The sequence below is a fragment of the Vigna angularis genome, chromosome 11, assembly GCF_016808095.1.
Source record: "Vigna angularis cultivar LongXiaoDou No.4 chromosome 11, ASM1680809v1, whole genome shotgun sequence".
Classification (NCBI taxonomy): Eukaryota; Viridiplantae; Streptophyta; class Magnoliopsida; order Fabales; family Fabaceae; genus Vigna; species Vigna angularis.
In genome coordinates, this window is record NC_068980.1 from 13,808,672 (window position 1) to 13,829,549 (window position 20,878).

Sequence of the window (20,878 nt, forward strand, 5' to 3'; positions counted from 1 at the left end):
GGATGGCTTATGCTTTAGGATTTGTTGTGGTAATAGTAAGATCTGACATAGCTACTGGTGTACGGGGAAGAAAAACGTTCGTCATACTTGGATGTGAAAGAGGGGGAAAATATCAGAAATACAAAGCCGATGCGGTGGCTAGTGTATACGACACTCGTAAATGTGAGTGTTCGTTTAGATTAAAGGGTAAACCATGTTCAGATGGGGCCGGATAGGTGTTGAAGGTGATGTGTGGACATCACAACCATGAGTTGGCTGAAACTTTAGTTGGTTACCCTTATACTGGCAAGTTAAATACGAGTGAGCAGTCATTACTGGTTGATATGACAAAGAGTAAAGTTACACCTGCAAATATTTTATTAACACTCAAACAAAATAATGATCGAAATGTCACAACGATTAAACAAATCTACAACGCAAGGCAAGCGTATAAACGATCATTAAGAGGGTCCATAACTGAACTACAACAGCTTATGATGTTGTTGGATCGGGATAAGTACATTCACTGGAGTAGGTATGCTGATGATTCAGAGGATGTTACTGACCTATTTTGGACACATCCTGATGCGGTTAAATTGTTAAACTCATTTAATGTTGTATTTTTTTATGGATTCCACATATAAAACAAATAGATATAGACTTCCGTTGCTTAAGATTGTGGGTATGACGTCTATAGGGTTAACCTTCTCAGCATCATTTTCTTTCTTGTATACTGAAAGGCAGAGTAATTTCACATGGGCTTTGAAAAAGCTGAAAGGTTTATTTTTAACATCTGAGGGTGGTCCTAAAGTCATTGTCACTGACCAAGACTTGGCTTTGATGAATGTCATTGCAAATGTATTCCCTAAGTCATATCAGATGTTATGTCGGTTCCACATCCTTAAAATTTTTAAAGCTAAATGCAAAATGTTAGTTCATTCTACTGAGGTTTGGGATGTGTTGATCAATGCATGGGAAAATGTGATGGATTGTGCTGATGAAAGCTTGTTTGTTGAGTATGTGAATGGTCTTCAATACGCAAGCAGCTCATGGCCTTTGTTCTTTGAATATGTGAATCAGACTTGGATTATTCTGTACAGTACATACTTTGTAAAGTTATGGACGAATAGAGTAATGCATTTAGGGAACATAACCACAAATAGGTATGTTGTAATGTTATTTTATTTATTTGTTTTGTAGATAAATATTTATTTGCACTTGTTGATGGTTCTTTTTTGTTTCAGGGCTGAATCTGCTCATTGGGGCTTGAAGAAAGTTCTGGGCAATAGTATGGGTGATTTGTGTTCTTGTTGGAATAATATTCATAACGTCATTATCATACAACACAACAAGATTAAGGCGTCATTTGAAAGTAGTATGTTGCTCACGAGTGACCATTTTAAAGGCTACAAATATAGAGAACTTATTGGGCATGTCTCTCGATATGCATTGGATCTCATTGCTAAGGAATTGGAAATAGTGCAACAGATAGGATTGAACTCCTCAAAGTGTGGATGCGTATTGAGACGTACATTTGGTGTTCCCTGTGCATGTGAATTAGCACGGTATGATCCCTGTGGGTTAATTTCATATCATATGGCGAAGATTGCATTTCTCAAATGTTGAATTAAATGAAACTGAGCCCCAATTATCCATTAAAGATGAGTTGGAACAAGTATAAGAACGATTCAATGAGGTTGACATTGGCGGTAAAGTCACCATCAAGCAGAAGTTACTTGACATTGTTTGTCCTACAATGACATCAATGGTCCCTCCATTACATAAAGTCAAGACAAAGGGTGAACAAAAAAGTAAAGTTCAACGAAGAGAAAGGTCTACTACGCGGGATCCATCATATTTTGAGCATGTCGACGCCTTTCATTCAACCATAGAATCTTCATCTATGAGAAGTAAATTACAATCAAAGCCAAAAGCAGTGAAGAAAAGCAGAGTTCCAATGATAGACCAGTTTCATTCTACTACTCACCCCTTCATTGTGGACGTTGTTGATGTTGTGGTTGATAATCACTGTGGGTATAGATGCATTGTTGCGTTGTTGGGACTCGGAGAAGATTCATGGCCTGTTATCAGGAATGAGTTGTACAAAGAACTCAGTGAATGGCGTGATGAATACGCAAGCCTAGTAGGAGACTATGATAGACTAGAAGAACTGAGGAACTCTTTGTTGGTGCAATCATTGTCGGTAGTAAGTGTTTCCTGTTTTATGTATTTTATTTATTACATTTTGTTTTTTCTAACAACATGTTTTATTCATAACAGGCTAACAGGAACAAGTGGATGACATTACCAGACATTGGTTATGCAATTGCTAACCGATATAACGTTATCTTAATGTGTATGTCTGATGACAAATTTATGAACATCGAAATACGGCGCCAAAAACTTGTTTAACCCTCGGCAAGTGTGACCGAATCGTATCAAGTAATAAACTTGGTAAGACCAAGTATCATTCTCCCAAAGGACTCACGACCTAGTTAGTTATATGATTTGTTGATTATTTAAGACTTGTGAACAAATTCTTGTGGTTTCAAATGCAAAAGACAATAATTAAATATGTATGCATGAGTTTGATCAATGGAAAAGAGGAAAACAAACACAGAATGAATTATATTGATGAGTATGTTGTTGGGGTAATCAATTTCATCTTATCCACTCTCATATATTTTAGGAATTCATCATTCTTCTCATCAATGTTAATGCCACTCTCTAAATCACCTTGCAAGAAAGCCTATCCTTAATTACGAGTTCATACAATTCCTAGCATCCCTAATAATTAATTCTGAAGCACAGAAGCTTAAAGGCAACCAATCTCATATCCCTATGTCTAGGCGATATTACTTTTGGGAGAAATTCCCCGGATCTAGATTTTGCCATATGTGTCCATATCACTAAAATCAATAATCATGACATTGAATGAGTTAAACAATGCATGCTTTGAGCAAAGAGGAAAAGCCCTAACTAATGATGAAAGAAAGCATGTATCTCAAATAAGATGTTTAAACACAAATTCCATATATGAGAGTTTCACAAGATTACATTGATTCCCCAACAACAAGAAGAGTTTAGTTCACCATATTCACGGTGAAACTAGATGAACAATAATGAAAGAATGAAAGATAGAACCCTAGAAAGATGAGTAGGTAGCCTTAGCATCCAAGATCTTCCTCCAAGGGGTGGAAAGGTGTGTGTTTGCTTCGTCTCCAGCTAAAGATACAAACCCTAGAAAGTCCTAAGGCTTATATACTATTCGTAATATTACAGAAAAGTGGGCCTAAGCCCAAAATACCACCGCTCAGCGGTAAACTGCCGCTCAGCGGTACTAGCGCAAAGTCAAATCTCCCCTCAGCTGCACTTTCACCCCTCAGCGGAGCCAACGTGTGTTTCTGAGTGCCGTAAACTGGCGCTGAGCGGTACTTACGACTTCTCTTCTTTTGCACTTTTTGAGTTCTTTTCTGATTCCATCTCTATCCTTCTCCACTTCTTTCATCAAATTCACCTTAAAACCTGCATAAAACACTGAAATCAAGCATAAACCTGTCCAACTCTCTTATTTCTAAAAATATGAACAAAAGCATGATTCTAAGCTAGTTTCTAAGTGTTAAAGGTTGCTTTTAGTATCAATTTTAAGCATAAAAATAACATTTTTTCAACTGTTATCACAACCCCAAACTTAGAACTTTGCTTGTCCTCAAGCAAACAAGATGTAACTCAATCTTCTACCAATCAATACAATGGTTCACTCCATTGAAAAATCCTCTTTTCAAGGTAAGTAAGTACTCAATTAAGCTTATGACAAAAACTTCAATCAAGACATGCACATGCTCTAGTGTTCACACGATCACCCAATATCCCACAAATGCTACTTTTCATGAATGATCAATCAACTAAGCATGGATGTTCATTTGCTCATGGAATATTTCCTCACTAGATAAAGTGTTTCACTCAAACACACAAGTGTATAAGAGGTAATCACTCATTCACTCAACTATCACAATGTCACAAGAATTTACTTTGCCTTTCATTTAACCATAATCAAATACATTCACAAGCATGCATCATCATAAGGACTTTTCAATGGCTTATAATGTGGTTGGGCTAACAAGAAAATTGGTTTTTCTAGATCACAAAACCCTTGAGTTAAGAGAACCATATAAACACAATCATTCTTACTTATTCCCAACTTTTCTTTGCATTGAGCTTTGCTTTTTATTCTCTTTTCTTTCTCTTTTTCTTTTTCTTTTCACATAATTAGTTTTTAGCTCTTAGCTCAATGCTTTCAATTTCCCTTTCATAACTTCCCAACAACCCCAAACTTGAACATTTGTCACTACCATCAGATATTTTCTACTTAACTCAAGGTAAAGCTTTTCACAAGGGGTTTTCAAATCATGTTCAAGGCTAAGGGTTCAAAGGATAGAACACATAGTGCTCTCTTTTAGTGGGATAAATTCATGCATTTGGCTACAAAAGGGTTACCAACAAATGGCCTTGATCATATGATGCAAACAAGCAATTGATTCAATCATAGAAAACCTGGGCAAAATCATTCATGCTTTCAAAGTAATAGCTTTCAATCACAAAAACTATGGAGCTCAAAACCTCACATATAAGCTCATTCACATTCCACATGTACACATCCTGCTTAGCATCATAATCACAATCACAACATCATGCATTTGTTCACAAAACTTGTGAATCACCTGTATAAGCATATAATGTGCACATCTCAACATCCATCATCATCAAAGTATCATCAAGCATTACTTATCAAACAACAATCATACGCAAACCATCATAACAGACCAAGTTCAAATTGAGTACATCAAACCCTATTCTAAAAACAAAAACAAATAAGTTCAGAACATAAAACCAATAAATGCATAAATCCCACTCCAGTGCTGATAGCATTCATCAGTAAATGCTATCTCAGCTCCTCATCAGTCTATGTTGTCATCTGTATCCTTCTCTTCTTCCTCATCTTCAGCATCCTCAAATGCGTCATCCTCATCATCATCAGCATCATCTTCATCCATCTCCATAGCTGAAGCTTCAGCTGCTCCAGCTCTGCCGCCTTGGGCCTGCTCCTCTGGCCAAGCTACTACATTATGGAACTCCTCCATAGTCCACCTGTGTGGAGGAGGTGTATCATACATTCCAACAATCATCTCAGCAATGGCCACCTGCCCTCTATGGATAGACTGCAATTGTGCACCTATAAAAGACATATACATGTCCCTCATTTGGAAAGGCTCTGCTTCATATGCCTCTGTAGATGCCTGACTCTGTGCTTGTCCTCTTTCTCTTTGAGTACGACGTGGTGGAACTGGCTGAGCTGCTTCCTCACCTCCACAGTATTGTCTGTAATAGGCCTCATCAATTGCTTTCCTTGGCCTCTCAAATGGTGGAGCAGAAGTATCCACTCCAGGTATTTTGCATAAGTGTGTGATCAAAGAAGGATGTCCTAATGATGCTTTGCTGTTTGTTGTGTTAGCACACATACTTATCTCATTAGCTATTACCTGCCCAATATTGACATTCAAATTCCTGATCGCACAGTAAAGGAGGAGTGCTCTGCTAAGAGTGATGTCTGAAACATGAGAACATGGCTGAATGTTGGCATGAGAAAATGCCATCCAATACTTTGCAAGAGGATTCAAGTCAGTCCTCCTAATGTTTACCACAGAACCAGTTCTGTTTCTCTGAAAATGTCCTCCAGGTATGCATAGAACACTCTCCACATCATCAAAATCACTGCCTTCTTCCATACATAGAGCAAATTGGCACTGCTCACCAGTCCATACCGTACCCAAGAAGCTCTTGATAGAGTCAGGATCATACCTAATAGCGTGGCCTCTGACATAGCCTAGGTAATCCTCAATTGGATAATCACCAATCTTCCTTGCATTGGTGTAAAATTCTTTCACCACAGCTATATTGGTTGGTGCTGGGTATGTGGCTAGCTTTCCCCAATTCCTTCCCAACAGTTGCTCTCCAAACTGAGGAGAAAAGTTAGGTATCATTCCAACTTTCCTCTCCATAAGAAGCCTCCTATCTTGTACCACCTTGTCAGCACCTAATTTCGTCCGGATTGATTTTAATAGATTTATTTTATTTTTACTTTATTTTATGTTATTTTCTTTCATTTTTATTTTTAATTTATATTTTAATTTTACCTTCTTATTTATTTATTTATTTATTTTATTATTATTATTATATATATATATATGTGTGTGTATATATATATTAGTTATTTAATTTTATTTGAAAACGAAAAAAGAAGAAAAAGAAAAAGAAAAAAAAGAAAAAAACAAGGTCAACCCCTTCCGTTATCATAAAACAACAGTATGCATTCAGAAAAAGCAAAGAAGCAGCGTTTGACAAAAAGCAATGCTTAAAATGGACATTCACAATGGCAATAGCAAAAGGCAGACCCCTCTTCCTATAATTCTCTATTGAGGACTAGAAATATACATAAAAAAGAGAAGGTTTTTTTTCTGAAAGCGAGCTTCTGCCAGATACAGTGAACATGAAGAAAAGAAAAAAACAAAAGGGAAATCCCACGCCAGAAGATATTCCAGAGCGCGCAGGATGCAGAGCGGGAGGAGTATTGGGTTTTTTTAAAAAAAAAAATTTTTTTTTCATCACAGTAAAAAGGGGGGAGATAAAAAAAAAGAGGAGAACGCATTGAGCCTTGGTAGGGAGCTGAAAAACCTTCATTTCTTTCAACTCTATCCTGATATCCTGGTGGCCATCCGGTAACCCTGGTTCACGTTCACGATAATTGTTTGGCACCTGCAACAACATTGGGAACGAAGGGGAAATTGAATCCGGTAAAGAAAAGGAGACGAAAACAAAAAGGAAGGTTTTATCTTCTCTTGAAGCTGCGAAGGTAAGTCTTCATACATCCAAACTCTTTGGTCGTGCTCGTTTACATGCTCTATATATGTTTGCCGTTTGCCTTATGTCTGCTGAAAGTTGAATGAAATTGTGTTCGATCAATGCATACGGCTGTGTTTGCTTTCCTCTGTTAATCAAAATTGCTGTTAATCAAAACTGCACCCAATATGTATGTTCAACAAAATTTATCAAATACAAATGACAATAGAAGATGAGTATACACCCCCCAACGTCTGAGACTTTAATCTCCTCTACTTGCACCCAGAAAACATGTAATAAAAAAAAGAAGCAAACGGAGGTAGCACCGTTAGCAAACAGAATAAACAGCCCGAGTCACAGCTTCATGCCAATACACTCAAAGCATTCACCTCCTCAGAATTTCCTTACATCACAGAAACCTACCATCCCCAACCTTCATCCTCATTCACTCATTTTCCTAACCTCTGCCTCCACCACGTTTTCTAACACAATCATCATTCACACTCCCTCAGGCTACCATTCTTCTTCTAATCTGATCAGGATTCTGAATCCTCTCCGAGCAACTCAACAATAATATTACAAACCTAACCCCTTCCTTGAACTTCTCCTCAACGTCATCTTCTACTACAATAACAACAACATCTCCAGCACCCGTGATAACCTCCGACACCCATCATCATCAGCCCCAAATCAATACACAGAGCCTAAAATATCAGACAATCCTAAACCAATCAATAATAAATAATAAAAAAAAAGAAAAGAAGATTGGAACGAGGAGAAAGTGAAGACAGTGGCGCCGCGGTCGGCAGTGCGTCTGGTGGCGCGAGTTGTCGCCGGCGAGGCCAAGGCGCGTTCTGGTTGAGACGACGGTGGCCGGCGCTGGCATAGGCGACGGTGAGCCTGTAGAGAGAGTAAGAGACCTTGGGTCTCTGGAGAGAGGGTGAGCTGAGGGAGTGAGGAATGGAAGGGAAGATGCCGAACCCCTAGGGGGTTCTAGGTTAGAAACCGCGGGGTTGGGCCAAGCCCAGAAATAAACGCACGTTATTAAGCCCTCTTTGAACGTTCGTCATCTGCCTCCTCTCCAAACGTCCGTCCTGCCACTTCTTGGACGGACCGTTTGGTGATCATAATCTCCCCAACGAGCGCTCGTCATTCAGCCCTTTCCCAGCGTCCGTTCGTTATCTCCCCCAACGAACGCTCGTCATCCAGGCTCCTTTTCTCAACGTACGTTCGTCAATTCTCCCCAACGAGCGCTCGTGATTCTGAATCCTTTCCCAACGTACGTTCGACCACGAGCACGGACCGCACGGGTGCCTGCGACAGAACGTTCGGCGCCCTTTTTCTCGGACCCCTCATTATTTGCTTTGTTTTTATTTACTTATTTGTTTTTTTATTTTGTTTTTCCTATTTTATTTAGTTTATTTTTATTTTTATTTTTATTTTTTTATTTATTTAGTTTATTGTCTTATTTTATTTTATTTTGTTTTATCTATTTATTCTAGATATCTACTTATCCTAAAATATATATTTAATAATGCAATATTTATGATTTAAATAAAGAATTTACAAAAAATACGTTTAAAGGTTTAAGCACACGTGTGACCGCTCGCGTCGTCCTTGTGCTGAAAACCTTTTCTTCTTCCTTATAAAAAATTACAAAAATACGTTTAAAGGTTTAAGCACACGTGTGACCGCTCGCGTCGTCCTTGTGCTAAAAAACCTTTCCTTCTTTCTTATAAAAAATTACAAAAAAATACGTTTAAAGGTTTAAGCACACGTGTGACCGCTTGCGTCGTCCTTATGCTGAAAACCTTTTCTTCTTCCTTATAAAAAATTACAAAAATACGTTTAAAGGTTAAGCACACGTGTGACCGCTCGCGTCGTCCTTGTGCTAACAACCTTTTCTTCTTTCTTAAATAAAATTACAAAAAATACGTTTTGAAGTTTAAGCACACGTGTGACCGCTCGCGTCGTCCTTGTGCTAAAAACCTTTTCTTCTTTCTTAAATAAAATTACGAAAATATTTTAAAGGTTGAGCACACGTGTGATCGCGCGCATCGTCCTTGTGCTAAATACCTTTTTCGTTTTTTCCGTTTATTTTATAAAAATATCAAAAAAATATAAAATCTTCAAAAACTAAAAACATCAACAATTTCAAGGCAACAGACAATTTCTAAAAAGAACTACGTAACCCTGATTTCTCATTTTGAATGAGAATACGTAGGAGCAAGGTCAATCCTTGTCGGGCCCAAAAAACTAAAAAATATATTTTGTTTATTTAGAATTTTATTTTAGGGAATAATTAAACATTTTGAAAACCACATCATATTCGTGCATTTAGTTAAAGGTACTGCCTTAGGGCAGGCGTTGTAGGGTGCTAACACCTTTCCTATTTCGTGGACCGTGTCTTATTATTTTATGGTTTTTCCGTAGTTTTCCAGAATAAACTATGGTGGCGACTCCAAAATCTCTTTTCAAAACCCGTTTCTTTTTTGGATCGTCGTCCCGTCGCGATTCCGGTTGCGACACACCTTAAAATGTTTCTCATGTTTGCGAGATAGGAACCTACTAGAGTGTGGTTGTTTTGGTTCCTTTTCTTTCCTTTTGGATGCCATGGTCTTCACTCTTTTGCCTGAAGAGGATGCCATTCCTACATCAAACACAGATTACAAAACCACAAGACATGTTGTTAATCATTAGTAAACCATATACAACACCCTATTTCCAAGCTAAACCACCGTTGAGGGTCAAAATCACCCCTCAGCGCCACCAATGCATGAATCCATTACACAATGCAGCAAAGATTTCAAGTCTGTCAGAGTGCCGCTCAGCGGCAATTTACCTCTGAGTGGTAATTTTGCAGATTTTTGAAAAACCTCTTTTGACTTATCCTAACTCCACCCAAATACAATTTTCATGTTTCCAACTTAAAATCAAACAGTTCAATCGGTTCAAACATCAATTAATTCATCAAATCATGCATAGGAATCAAAACCCCTAAAAATTCATGCTTAAACAATCAAATTCATGCTCAAGAACCCTAGAATGAAAAATGCTTGACTTACTTGGGTGGAGATGCTAAATGAGTAGAGAATGCTTTCAACTTGTGAAGAAATATTGATGCTCTCTCTCAACCCCAAACATAGATGGAAAACTAGTGAGAAAGTGAGTGGAAAGGAGAATTTTTTAAGAGGATAGAAGGGAAAATTGTAGAGAACCTTTGGAAAAGTATGAAGGAGTGTGTGTGCAAAGAAGAATCTGAAAATAGAGGCCAAGGCGCGACTTAGGGTATAAAAATACCCTAATGGGCTCGGGTTCCGCTAAGGGGCAACCTAAGCCCATCAGCGACGCTACCGCTCAGCGGCACTTTCGTGAAGTGCTCTACTTCTTCCTAGCTTAACCTAGGTGCCTCCTACTTATGCCCCTCACTTGCTCCCTGCAATAAAACTCTCATATCACTCATGCATCCAAAGCCCTATCATGCAACTGAAGCAGAACAGACAAAAAATATAATCAATCAACTGAGTTGCCTCCCAGGTAGCGCTTGTTTAACGTCACGAGCCTGACCCAAACATCCACCAACACCCATCAGTAGGTGTCAAACCTAGTATCTTTCAGTAGATACTTCCATCTAGCATCCTTCAATAGATGCTATACCCAAAATTTTACAGAAGTAATGTCCAAATTTATAAAAATTTACAAAACCAAAATAAAAATAAAAGAAAAATTGTCCTCAAATCACTGGAATGCCTTCCAGCAAGCGCTCTTTTAACGTCACTAGCTTGACCCAATAAAGCTCATGTTCCATCCTCATGGTTGATGTTCATATCACACCAACTCATCAACTGCTTCCGGTCCACTTTTCTGACTCTTCTGGAATGTGGAGACTCTATCTCTATCATCTCATTTTCTTTGCAGTATTTCACAACCCACAACTTTTTTTTGAATTTCACAGGTTTACCAAGTTGGAGTCGTTCTTGCATCAAGTCATCATGGACCTTTCTTCCTTTCTCAATCTTTTCTTCTTCCTGTACCTGAAACAACAAACAATGTTTACCTTTTACCTTTGGCTTTTCATCATTTTGGCTAGTCATGAGTACATCTTGATATGTAGCTTTATGACTAGCTTCTTCCTCCTACATCTGCTCCTCTTCTTTAAAGACATCTACAACAACTTTTTCTTCTAGGTCTTGGAATACCACTATGCCTTCATCCACATCAATGATGACTTTGGCCGTTTTCATAAACGGTCTTCCGAGAATAAGGGGTATCCTTTCATCCTCCATTTCCATCACCACAAAGTCCACCAAGAACTGTAGTTTGCCTACACAAACTATAACATCCTCTGTTATACCATAGGGATTCTTTGAGGATCCATCTGCCATCAATAAATTCATCTTTATAGGCTTCACATCAAGATCACCAATATGCTCAAGTAAGGAATAAGGCATCAAATTAACACTTGATCCTAAATCAAGTAAAGCTTTCTTTATCCTTTTCTTCCCTATAACGCATGGAATGGAGAAACCTCCTGGATCTTTTGCTTTTGGAGGGAAAGACTTCTTTTTTACAGCTTTATACTTCTTTGTCTCATCATTCTACGTCTTTTCTTTGTAAAGACTTCTTCCTCAGGCTTTGTATAAACTGCAATATGCTGTAATATCTCCTTAAAAGGTACATCATCATCCAACATCTTAAAAATTTTTGTAAAATCAAACTCACGATCTGTTGGAAAAGGAAGAATATCTTCACTCATTATCTCTCTTGTTTCTTTTTTTTCTTTTCTCTCTTCTTTTTCTTTCTTTTCTCTCTCTTCTTTTTCATTCTCTCTTTCTAACTCAATTGTTTCAACATTTTCACTCACTAACACCTTACATTCTTCCCTGGGGTTAACCTCAGTATTAGCCCCAAAATTTTTTTCAGACCTTTCTTCCAACTGCTTAGTAATTTGGCCCATTTGCATCTCGAAGTTCTTAATAGCAGCATCATTTCTCTTTTAAGTTGATTCAGTTGTCTGTATGAATTGCTGAAGAGTTTCTTCCATCCTTATTGATCTTTCATTAAGTGTAGCAATTTGTTGCCATAAGGTTGGTTGTTGCTGTTGCTTGTTAAATTGTCCAGCTTGCCCACTTTGTCCTTGACCAATGCTTGGGTGTGCTTTCCACCCTTGATTGAAGTTCCCCTGATGGTATGGAAATTGATTGGTCATGAATTTAACATCCTCTAAAGCTTCTACTGGAAAGGCGCATTGACCATTAATATGGTCACCACCACATAATTCACACATCTGTGGTTGAAGCTGTGCAACAGTCTTTAACTCTTTTGGCAGTTGTGCAAGTATCTTTGGGAGATTCTCCAATTGTTGAGTTAGTATCTTGTTCTGAGCTAGCAAGGCATCATTGGATTGCAACTGTAGAACTCCTTTTTGTTGAATAGAAGCTCCTCTTTCACTGTTTAGCTCATTATCATTAGTAGCCATGTTTTCAATTATTTCTGTGGCTTCCTCTGGAGTCTTCCATTTCATATTGCCTCCAGCTGAGGCGTCTAGCATCAACTTGGTTTGTGAACCAAGTCCTCCAAGGAAGAATAGGACTACTTCCACTTCGTCAAATCCATGCGTGGGAGTTTTTCTTAGTAAGCTTTTGTATCTATCCCATGCATGACCTAGTAATTCCTCCATGCCTTGCTTAAAAGATGATATCTCTTGCTTTCCTTTATTTACCTTGGACTGTGGAAAGTATTTGTTTAAGAACTTTGTGACTACATATTCCCACTCTGTGAAGCTCCCTTCTGGAAAAGAATTCAACCAAAGTTTAGCGTTGCCTCCCAATGAGAATGGAAACAGGCTAAGTTTGATTGCTTCGTCAGGCACCCCATTTATCTTCACTGTATTCCAAATTTCATTAAATGTTGTGAGGTGCTCATATGGGCTTTCATGCGACAACCCATTGAATTGGTTACTCTTAACCAGTTGGATTAATGCTGGTTTCACCTCCATATTAGCTACATTGACCCTTGGTCTTGCTATGCTATTGAAATGCTGAGGTCCAACCACATTAGTGTAGTCTGCAAGAGTCCGTCTAACATTATTATTCTCCACCTCCTAAGTGCTATGGTAAGAACCTTGTGGCGAAGGTTGTAAAAGGATTTCCGGAGGAGGAAAAAGTTCTCTAGATGTACGGATTCTTCTCCTTCGTCTACTTTCGTCTAAACCTTCAAGAAGAGGTTCCGAGGTTTTCTTGCTTCTAGTTCGGATTGCCTCCTGCATACACAAGAAAACAAGTCCCTAGAAAAATTTGTTAGCACAAAAAGATATAGAAGAAATAATATAGGAGATAAGAAGATAGAGTAAAAACAGAAAATAAAAACAGAAAACAGAAAAATCAAAACAGAAAAATAAAATAAAAACATAAAATAAAATAAAATAAAATAAAAATAAAAACAGAAAAATAAAATAAAATAAAATAAAATAAAATAATAATTGAAAAATATAAACAGAAAATAAAAACAGAAATTCAAATTTCAAAATTCAAGTCAAAGATAATCAATAATCACACAAATGAACTAGTTAAACCACGAGTCCCCGGCAACGGCGCCAAAAACTTGATGACAAATTTATGAACACCGAAATACGGCACCAAAAACTTGTTTAACCCTCGGCAAGTGTGACCGAATCGTATCAAGTACTAAACTCGGTAAGACCAAGTATCGTTCTCCCAAAGGACTCACGGCCTAGTTAGTTATATGATTTGTTGATTATTTAAGACTTGAGAACAAATTCTTGTGGTTTCAAATGCAAAAGACAATAATTAAATATGTATGCATGAGTTTGATCAATGGAAAAGAGGAAAACAAACACGGAATGAATTATATTGATGAGTATGTTGTTAGGGTAATCAATTTCATCTTATCCACTCTCATATATTTTAGGAATTCATCATTCTTCTCATCAATGTTAATGTCACTCTCTAAATCACCTTGTAAGAAAGCCTATCCTTAATTACGAGTTCATACAATTCCTAGCATCCCTAATAATTAATTCTGAAGCACAGAAGCTTAAAGGCAACCAATCTCATATCCCTATGTCTAGGCGATATTACTTTTGGGAGAAATTCCCCGGATCTAGATTTTACCGTATGTGTCCATATCACTAAAATCAATAATCATCACATCGAATGAGTTAAACAATGCATGCTTTGAGCAAAGAGGAAAAACCCTAACTAATGATGAAAGAAAGCATGTATCTCAAATAAGATGTTTAAACACAAATTCCATATATGAGAGTTTCACAAGATTACATTGATTCCCCAACAACAAGAAGAGTTTAGTTCACCATATTCATGGTGAAACTAGATGAACAATAATGAAAGAATGAAAGATAGAACCCTAGAAAGATGAGTAGGTAGCCTTAGCATCCAAGATCTTCCTCCAGGGGGTGGAAAGGTGTGTGTTTGCTTCGTCTCCAGCTAAAGATACAAACCCTAGAAAGTCCTAAAGCTTATATACTATTCATAATATTACAGAAAAGTGGGCCTAAGCCCAAAATACCACCGCTCAGCGGTAAACTGCCGCTCAACGGTACTAGCGCAAAGTCAAATCTCCCCTCAGCTGCACTTTCACCCCTCAGCGGAGCCAACGTGTGTTCCTGAGTGCCGCTCAGCGGTAAACTGGCGCTGAGCGGTACTTACGGCTTCTCTTCTTTTGCACTTTTTGAGTTCTTTTCTGATTCCATCTCTATCCTTTTCCATTTCTTTCATCAAATTCACCTTAAAACCTTCATAAAACACTGAAATCAAGCATAAACCTATCCAACTCTCTTATTTCTAAAAATATGAACAAAAACATGATTCTAAGCTAGTTTCTAAGTGTTAAAGGTTGCGTTTAGTATTAATTTTAAGCATAAAAATAACAATTTTTCAACTGTTATCAATGTCATACTCTCAAAATTATACTATCTTCCCACTACGTTCCACACCACCTTCTGATATAACTCAACATCACTTAATTTGTATAGGACATGTTCATGGATGTCATTTTGTGGAGGTAAGAGTATTTTTTTATGATTTCATTTTAAAATTACTTATCACTCAATTAATTATTGTAATTTGTATAATGCAGGTTAAGCTACAAGAAGGTTGTCCATTGCCCATGGTGAATATCATGTCCTCAACCCACTGTTATCTTGAGGCACGAGTGTGGTCATCTATTTATACGAGTAGGATGCAAGCATTTGCACAGTTGATGGGCGTAACAACATCTTATGTTGACTTAGGTGATTAGTGATATTTATATTATGTATGAAGATATGTAAAAATACACTATTATATTTTGTTATTGATAACAGTTGAAAAACTGTTATTTTCATGCTTAAAATTGATACTAAAAGCAACCTTTAACACTTAGAAACTAGCTTGGAATCATGCTTTTGCTTATATTTTTGGAAATAAGAGAGTTGGACAGGTTTATGCTTGATTTCAGTGTTTTATGCAGATTTTGAGGTGAATTTGATGAAAGAAGTGAAGTAGGACAGGGTTGGAATCAGAAAAGGACACAAAAAGTGAAAAAGGTGAAGCCGCAAGTACCGCTCAACGCCATTTTACCACTGAGCGGCACTACTTAACACTCGTTGGCACCGCTGAGAGGTGAAAGTGCAGCTGAGGGGAAGAATTCAATACACGCACTTACCGCTGAGCGGTATTTTACCGCTGAGCGCCATTATTTTGGGCTTGGGCCTACTTTTCTGTAATTTTTAGAATAGTATATAAGCTTTAGGACGTCCTAGGGTTTGTATCTTTGGCAGAGTACGAAGCAAACACACACCTTTCCACCGCTTGGAGGAAGATCTTTGATGCTAAGGCTACCTACTCAACTTTCTAGGGTTCTATCTTTCACTCTTTCATTGTATTTCATCTAGTTTCACCATGAATATGGTGAACTAAACTCTTCTTGTTGTTGGGGAATCAATGTAATCTTTTGAAGCTCTCATATATGGAATTTTGTGTTTAAACATCATATTTATGATACATGCTTTCTTTCATCATTAGTTAGGGTTTTTCTTCTTTGCTCAAAGCACGCATTGTTTAACTCATTCGATGTCATGATTATTGGTTTTATTGATATGGACACATACGGTAAAATCTAGATCCGGGGAAACTCTCCCAACAGTAGTATAAACCTAGACATAGGAACATGATGGTTGGTTGTCGTTAAGCTTCCATTCACTATAATGCATGATTAATTGCTAGGGAGACAAGACATTGTAAACTAGTGATTATGATTAGGCTTTCTTCGCCGAGACATCGGGTTTAAGGTAAATTAGAGAGTGACATTAACATTGATGAAAAGAATGATGGATTCCTAAATATATGAGAGTTGATAAGATGAAATTGATTACCTCAACAACATACTCATCCATATAATTCGTTCCAAGTGTTTGTGTTCTTCTTTCCATTGATCTAAACTCATGCATACATGTTTACTTTTTGTCTTTTGCATTTGAAACCTCAAGAATTTGTTTATTTTCACAAGTCTTAAATAATCAAGAAGTCATATAACTAACTATGCCGTGAGTCCTTTGGGAGAACGATACTTGGTCTTACCAAGTTTATTACTTGATACGATTCGGTCACACTTGCCGAGGTTACAAGTTTTTGGCGCCGTTTTCGGTGTTCAGAAATTTGTCATCAAGTTTTTGGCGCCGCTGCCAGGGACTCGTGGTTTAACTAGTTTATTTGTGGGATTATTGATTATCTTTGACTTGTTTTTGAATTTTGAATTTTAAATTTCGAATTTTGAATTTCTGTTTTCTATTTTTATTTTTCTGTTTTTATTTTATCTTCTATCTTTCTATCTTTTATTTTCTTATCTCTTATTTTATATCTTCTCTATCTGTTTGTGCTAACAAATTTTTCTAGGGACTTATTTTCTTGTGTATGCAGGAAGCAATTCGAACTAGAAGCAAGAAAACCTCGGAACCTCTTCTTGAAGGCTTAGACGAGAGTAGACGGAGGAGAAGAATCCGTACATCTAGAGAACTTTTCCCTCCTCCGGAAGATCTTTTACAACCTTCACCACAAGGTTCTCACCATAGCACTGAGGAGATGGAGAATAATAATGTTAGACGGACTCTTGCAGATTACACCAATGTAGTTGGCCCTCAACATTTTAACAGCATAGCAAGACCGAGGGTCAATGCAGCCAACATGGAGGTGAAACCGGCGTTGATCCAACTGGTTAAGAGTAATCAATTTAATGGGTTGTCACATGAAAGCCCATATGAGCACCTCACAACCTTTAATGAAATTTGAAATACAGTGAAGATAAATTGGGTGCCTGACGAAGCAATCAAACTTAGCTTGTTTCCTTTCTCATTGGGAGGCAATGCTAAGCTTTGGTTGAACACTTTTCCAGAAGGGAGCTTTACAGAGTGGGAAGTTGTGGTGACAAAGTTTTTGAACAAATACTTCCCACAATCCAAGGTAAACAAAGGAAAGCAAGAGATCTCATCTTTTAGGCAAGGCATGGAGGAATCACTAGGTCACGCATGGGACAGGTACAAAAGCTTATTAAGAAAGACTCTCATGCATGGATTTGACGATGTAGAAGTAGTCCTAATCTTCCTTGGAGGTGTCGGTTCACAAACCAAGTTGATGCTAGACGCCTCAACTAGAGGCAATATTAAATGGAAGACTCCAGAGGAAGCAACTAAAATAATTGAAAACATGGCTACTAATGACAATGAGCTGAACAGTGAAAGAGGAGCTCATATTCAACAAAAAGGAGTTCTACAGTTGCAATCCAATAATGCCTTGTTAGCTCAGAACAAGATAATAACTCAACAATTGGAGAATCTCACAAAGGCACTTGTGCAACTGCCAAAAGAGTTAAAGACTGTTGCATAGGTTCAACAACAGATGTGTGAACTATGTGGTGGTGACCATATCAATGGTTGATGCGCCTTTCCAGTGGAAGCTTTAGAGGATGTTAACTTCATGGCCAATCAATTTCCATATCGTCAGGGGAATTTCAATCAAGGGTGGAAACCACACCCAAGTATTGGTCAAGGACAAAGTGGGAAAGCTGGACAATCAGGGCAATTTAACAAGCAACAACAACAACCAACCTTATGGAAACAAATGTCTACACTTAATGAAAGATCAATAAGGATGGAAGAAACTCTTCAACAATTCATACAGACAACTGCATCCACTCAAAAGAGCACTGAAGCGGCTATTAAGAACTTGGAGATGCAAGTAGGTCAAATTACTAAGCAATTGGAAGAAAGGCCTGACAAAAATTTTGGGGCTAATACTGAGGTTAACCCCAGGGAAGAATGTAAGGTGTTAGTGAGTGTAAATGTTGAAACAGTTGAGTTAGAAAGAGAGAAAGAAAAAGCAGAGAGAAAAAAGAGAGAGAAAGAAAAAGGAGAGAGAACAGAGAAAGAAGAGATAAGAGAGATAAAGAGTGAAGACATTCTTCCTTTTCCAATAGATCATGAGAAACAATTTGATTTTACAGAAATATTCAAGATGTTGGATAATGATGTACCTTTGAAGGAGATATTACAGAACATTGCAGTTTATACAAAGCCTGAGGAAGAAGTCTCTACAAAGAAAAGACGTAGAGAAGATGAGACAAAGGAGTATAAAGCTATTAAAAAGAAGTCACTCCCTCCAAAAGCAAAAGATCCAGGAGGTTTCTCCATTCCATGCGCTATAGGGAAGAAAAGGATAAAGAAGGCTTTACTTGATTTAGGATCAAGTGTTAACTTGATGCCTTATTCCTTACTTGAGCAGATTGGTGATCTTGATGTGAAGCTTATAAAGATGAATTTATTAATGGAAGATGGATCCTCAAAGAATCCCTATGGTATAGTAGAGGATGTTATAGTTTGTGTAGGCAAACTACAGTTCTTGGTGGACTTTGTGGTGATGGAGATGGAGGATGAGAGGGTACCCATTATTCTCGGAAGACTGTTTATGAAAACGGCCAAAGCCATCATTGATGCGGATGAAGGCATAATGGTGTTCCAAGACCGAGAAGAAAGAGTTGTTGTAGATGTCTTCAAAGAAGAGAGGCAGATGCAGGACGAAGAAGCTAGTCATAAAGCTACATATCAAGATGTACTCATGACTAGCCTTGAAGATGAAAGCCAAATGTCAAAGGTAAACATTTTTTTTGTTTCAGGCAAAGGAAGAAGAGAAAAATGGGAAAGGAAGAAAGGTCCATGATGACTGGATGCAAGAACAACTCCAACTTGGTAAACCCGTGAAATTCAAAAACAAGTTGTGGGTTGTGAAAGACTACAAAGAAAATGAGGTGATAGAGATAGAGTCTCCACATTCCAGAAGAGTCAGAAAAGTGGATCGGAAGCAGTTGATGAGTTGGTGTGATATGAACATCAACCATGAAGATGGAACATGAGCTTTATTGGGTCAAGCTAGTGACGTTAAAAGAGCGCTTGCTGGGAGGCAATCCAGTGATTTAAGAACTTTTAATTTTTGGTTTGGTGATGTAATTTTGAACTTTTGGGTATTTTTGTTATAAGTTTGTTACAGGGTTAACATCTACTGATGGATGTTAGGCGGAAGAGTATCTACTAAAGGATACTATGTTTGTATACACCTACTGATGGGTGTTGGCAAGAAAGATTTGCATCTACTGAAGGGTGCTGGAGGATTTTGGGTCAGGCTCGTGACGTTAAACAAGCGCTACTTAGGAGGCAACCCAGTTGATTGATTGTATCTTTGTTGTTTGTTCTGCTTTAGTTGCATGATAGGGATTGGATGCATGAGTAATTTGAGAACTTAATTGCAGGGAGCAAGTGAGGAGCATGAGTAGAAGGCACCTAGGTTAAGCTAGGAAGAAGAAAAGCACAACACGAAAGTGCCGCTCAGCGGTGGTATCGCAAAATGGGCTTAGGTTGCCCCTTAGCGGAACCCGAGCCCATTAGGGTATTTTTATACCCTAAGTTACGCTTTGGCCTCTATTTTCATATTCTTCTCTGCACACACACTCCTAAGCACTTTTCCAAAGGTTCTCTACATTTTTCCCTTCATTCCTCTTTAGAAAATCTCCCTTCCACTCACTTTCTAACTAGTTTTCCATCTATGTTTGGGGTTGGGAGAGAGCATCATTGTTCTTCATAGTTTGAAAGCATTCTCCACTCATCTAGCATCTCCACCCAAGTAATTCAAGCATTTTTCATTCTAGGGTTCTTGAGCATGAATATGAGTGTTGAAGCATGAATTTTTAGGGTTTTTGATTCCTATGCATGATTTGACGAATTAATTGATGTTTGAACTTGTTGAACTGATTGATTTTGATCTGAAAGTATGAAAATTGTATGTGGGTGGAGTTAAGAAAGGTCAAAAGAGTGTTTTTTTTCAAAAATCTGCAGAATCACCGCTCAGGGGTAAAATCCCGCTGAGCGGCACTCTGACAGACTTTAGTTTTTGTCTGAATTTTTGTGCTGGATTGATGCACTGGTGGTGCTGAGGTGTGATTTTGACCCTCAGCGGTGGTTTAGCATGGATTTAGGGTGTTGGTTTTGGTTTACTAATGATTAACAATATGTCTTGTGGTTTTGTAATCTGTGTTTGATGTAGGAATGACATCCTCTTCAGGCAAAAGAGTGAAGACCATGGCATCCAAAAGGAAAGATAAGGAACCAGAACAACTCCACTCTAGTAGGTTCCTATCTCGCAAACATGAGAAGCATTTTAAGGTGGTCCAAGATAGGAGGCTTCTTATGGAGAGGAAAGTTGGAATGATACCTAACTTTGCTCCTCAGTTTGGAGAGCAACTGCTGGGAAGGAATTGGGGGAAGCTAGCCACATACCCTACACCAGCCAATATAGCTGTGGTGAAGGAATTTTACACCAATGCAAGGAAGATTGGTGATTATCAAGTTGATGATTACCTTGGCTATGTCAAAGGCCACGCTATTAGGTATGATCCTGACTCTATCAACAACTTCTTGGGTACTGTATGGGTTGATGAG

General features: G+C 38.0%; 1 protein-coding gene across 1 annotated transcript; it reads left to right on the forward strand.

Annotated features, from left to right (window-relative positions):
- The first annotated feature begins 2 nt into the window (after window positions 1–2).
- LOC128194646 (uncharacterized) lies at window positions 3–1,605 on the forward strand. Its single transcript, XM_052870199.1, has 4 exons — window positions 3–162; window positions 268–569; window positions 724–1,142; window positions 1,224–1,605. Exons 1-4 carry the CDS (start codon window positions 3–5, stop codon window positions 1,603–1,605), a joined length of 1,263 nt encoding a protein of 420 aa, XP_052726159.1.
- Window positions 1,606–20,878: the final 19,273 nt, after the last annotated feature.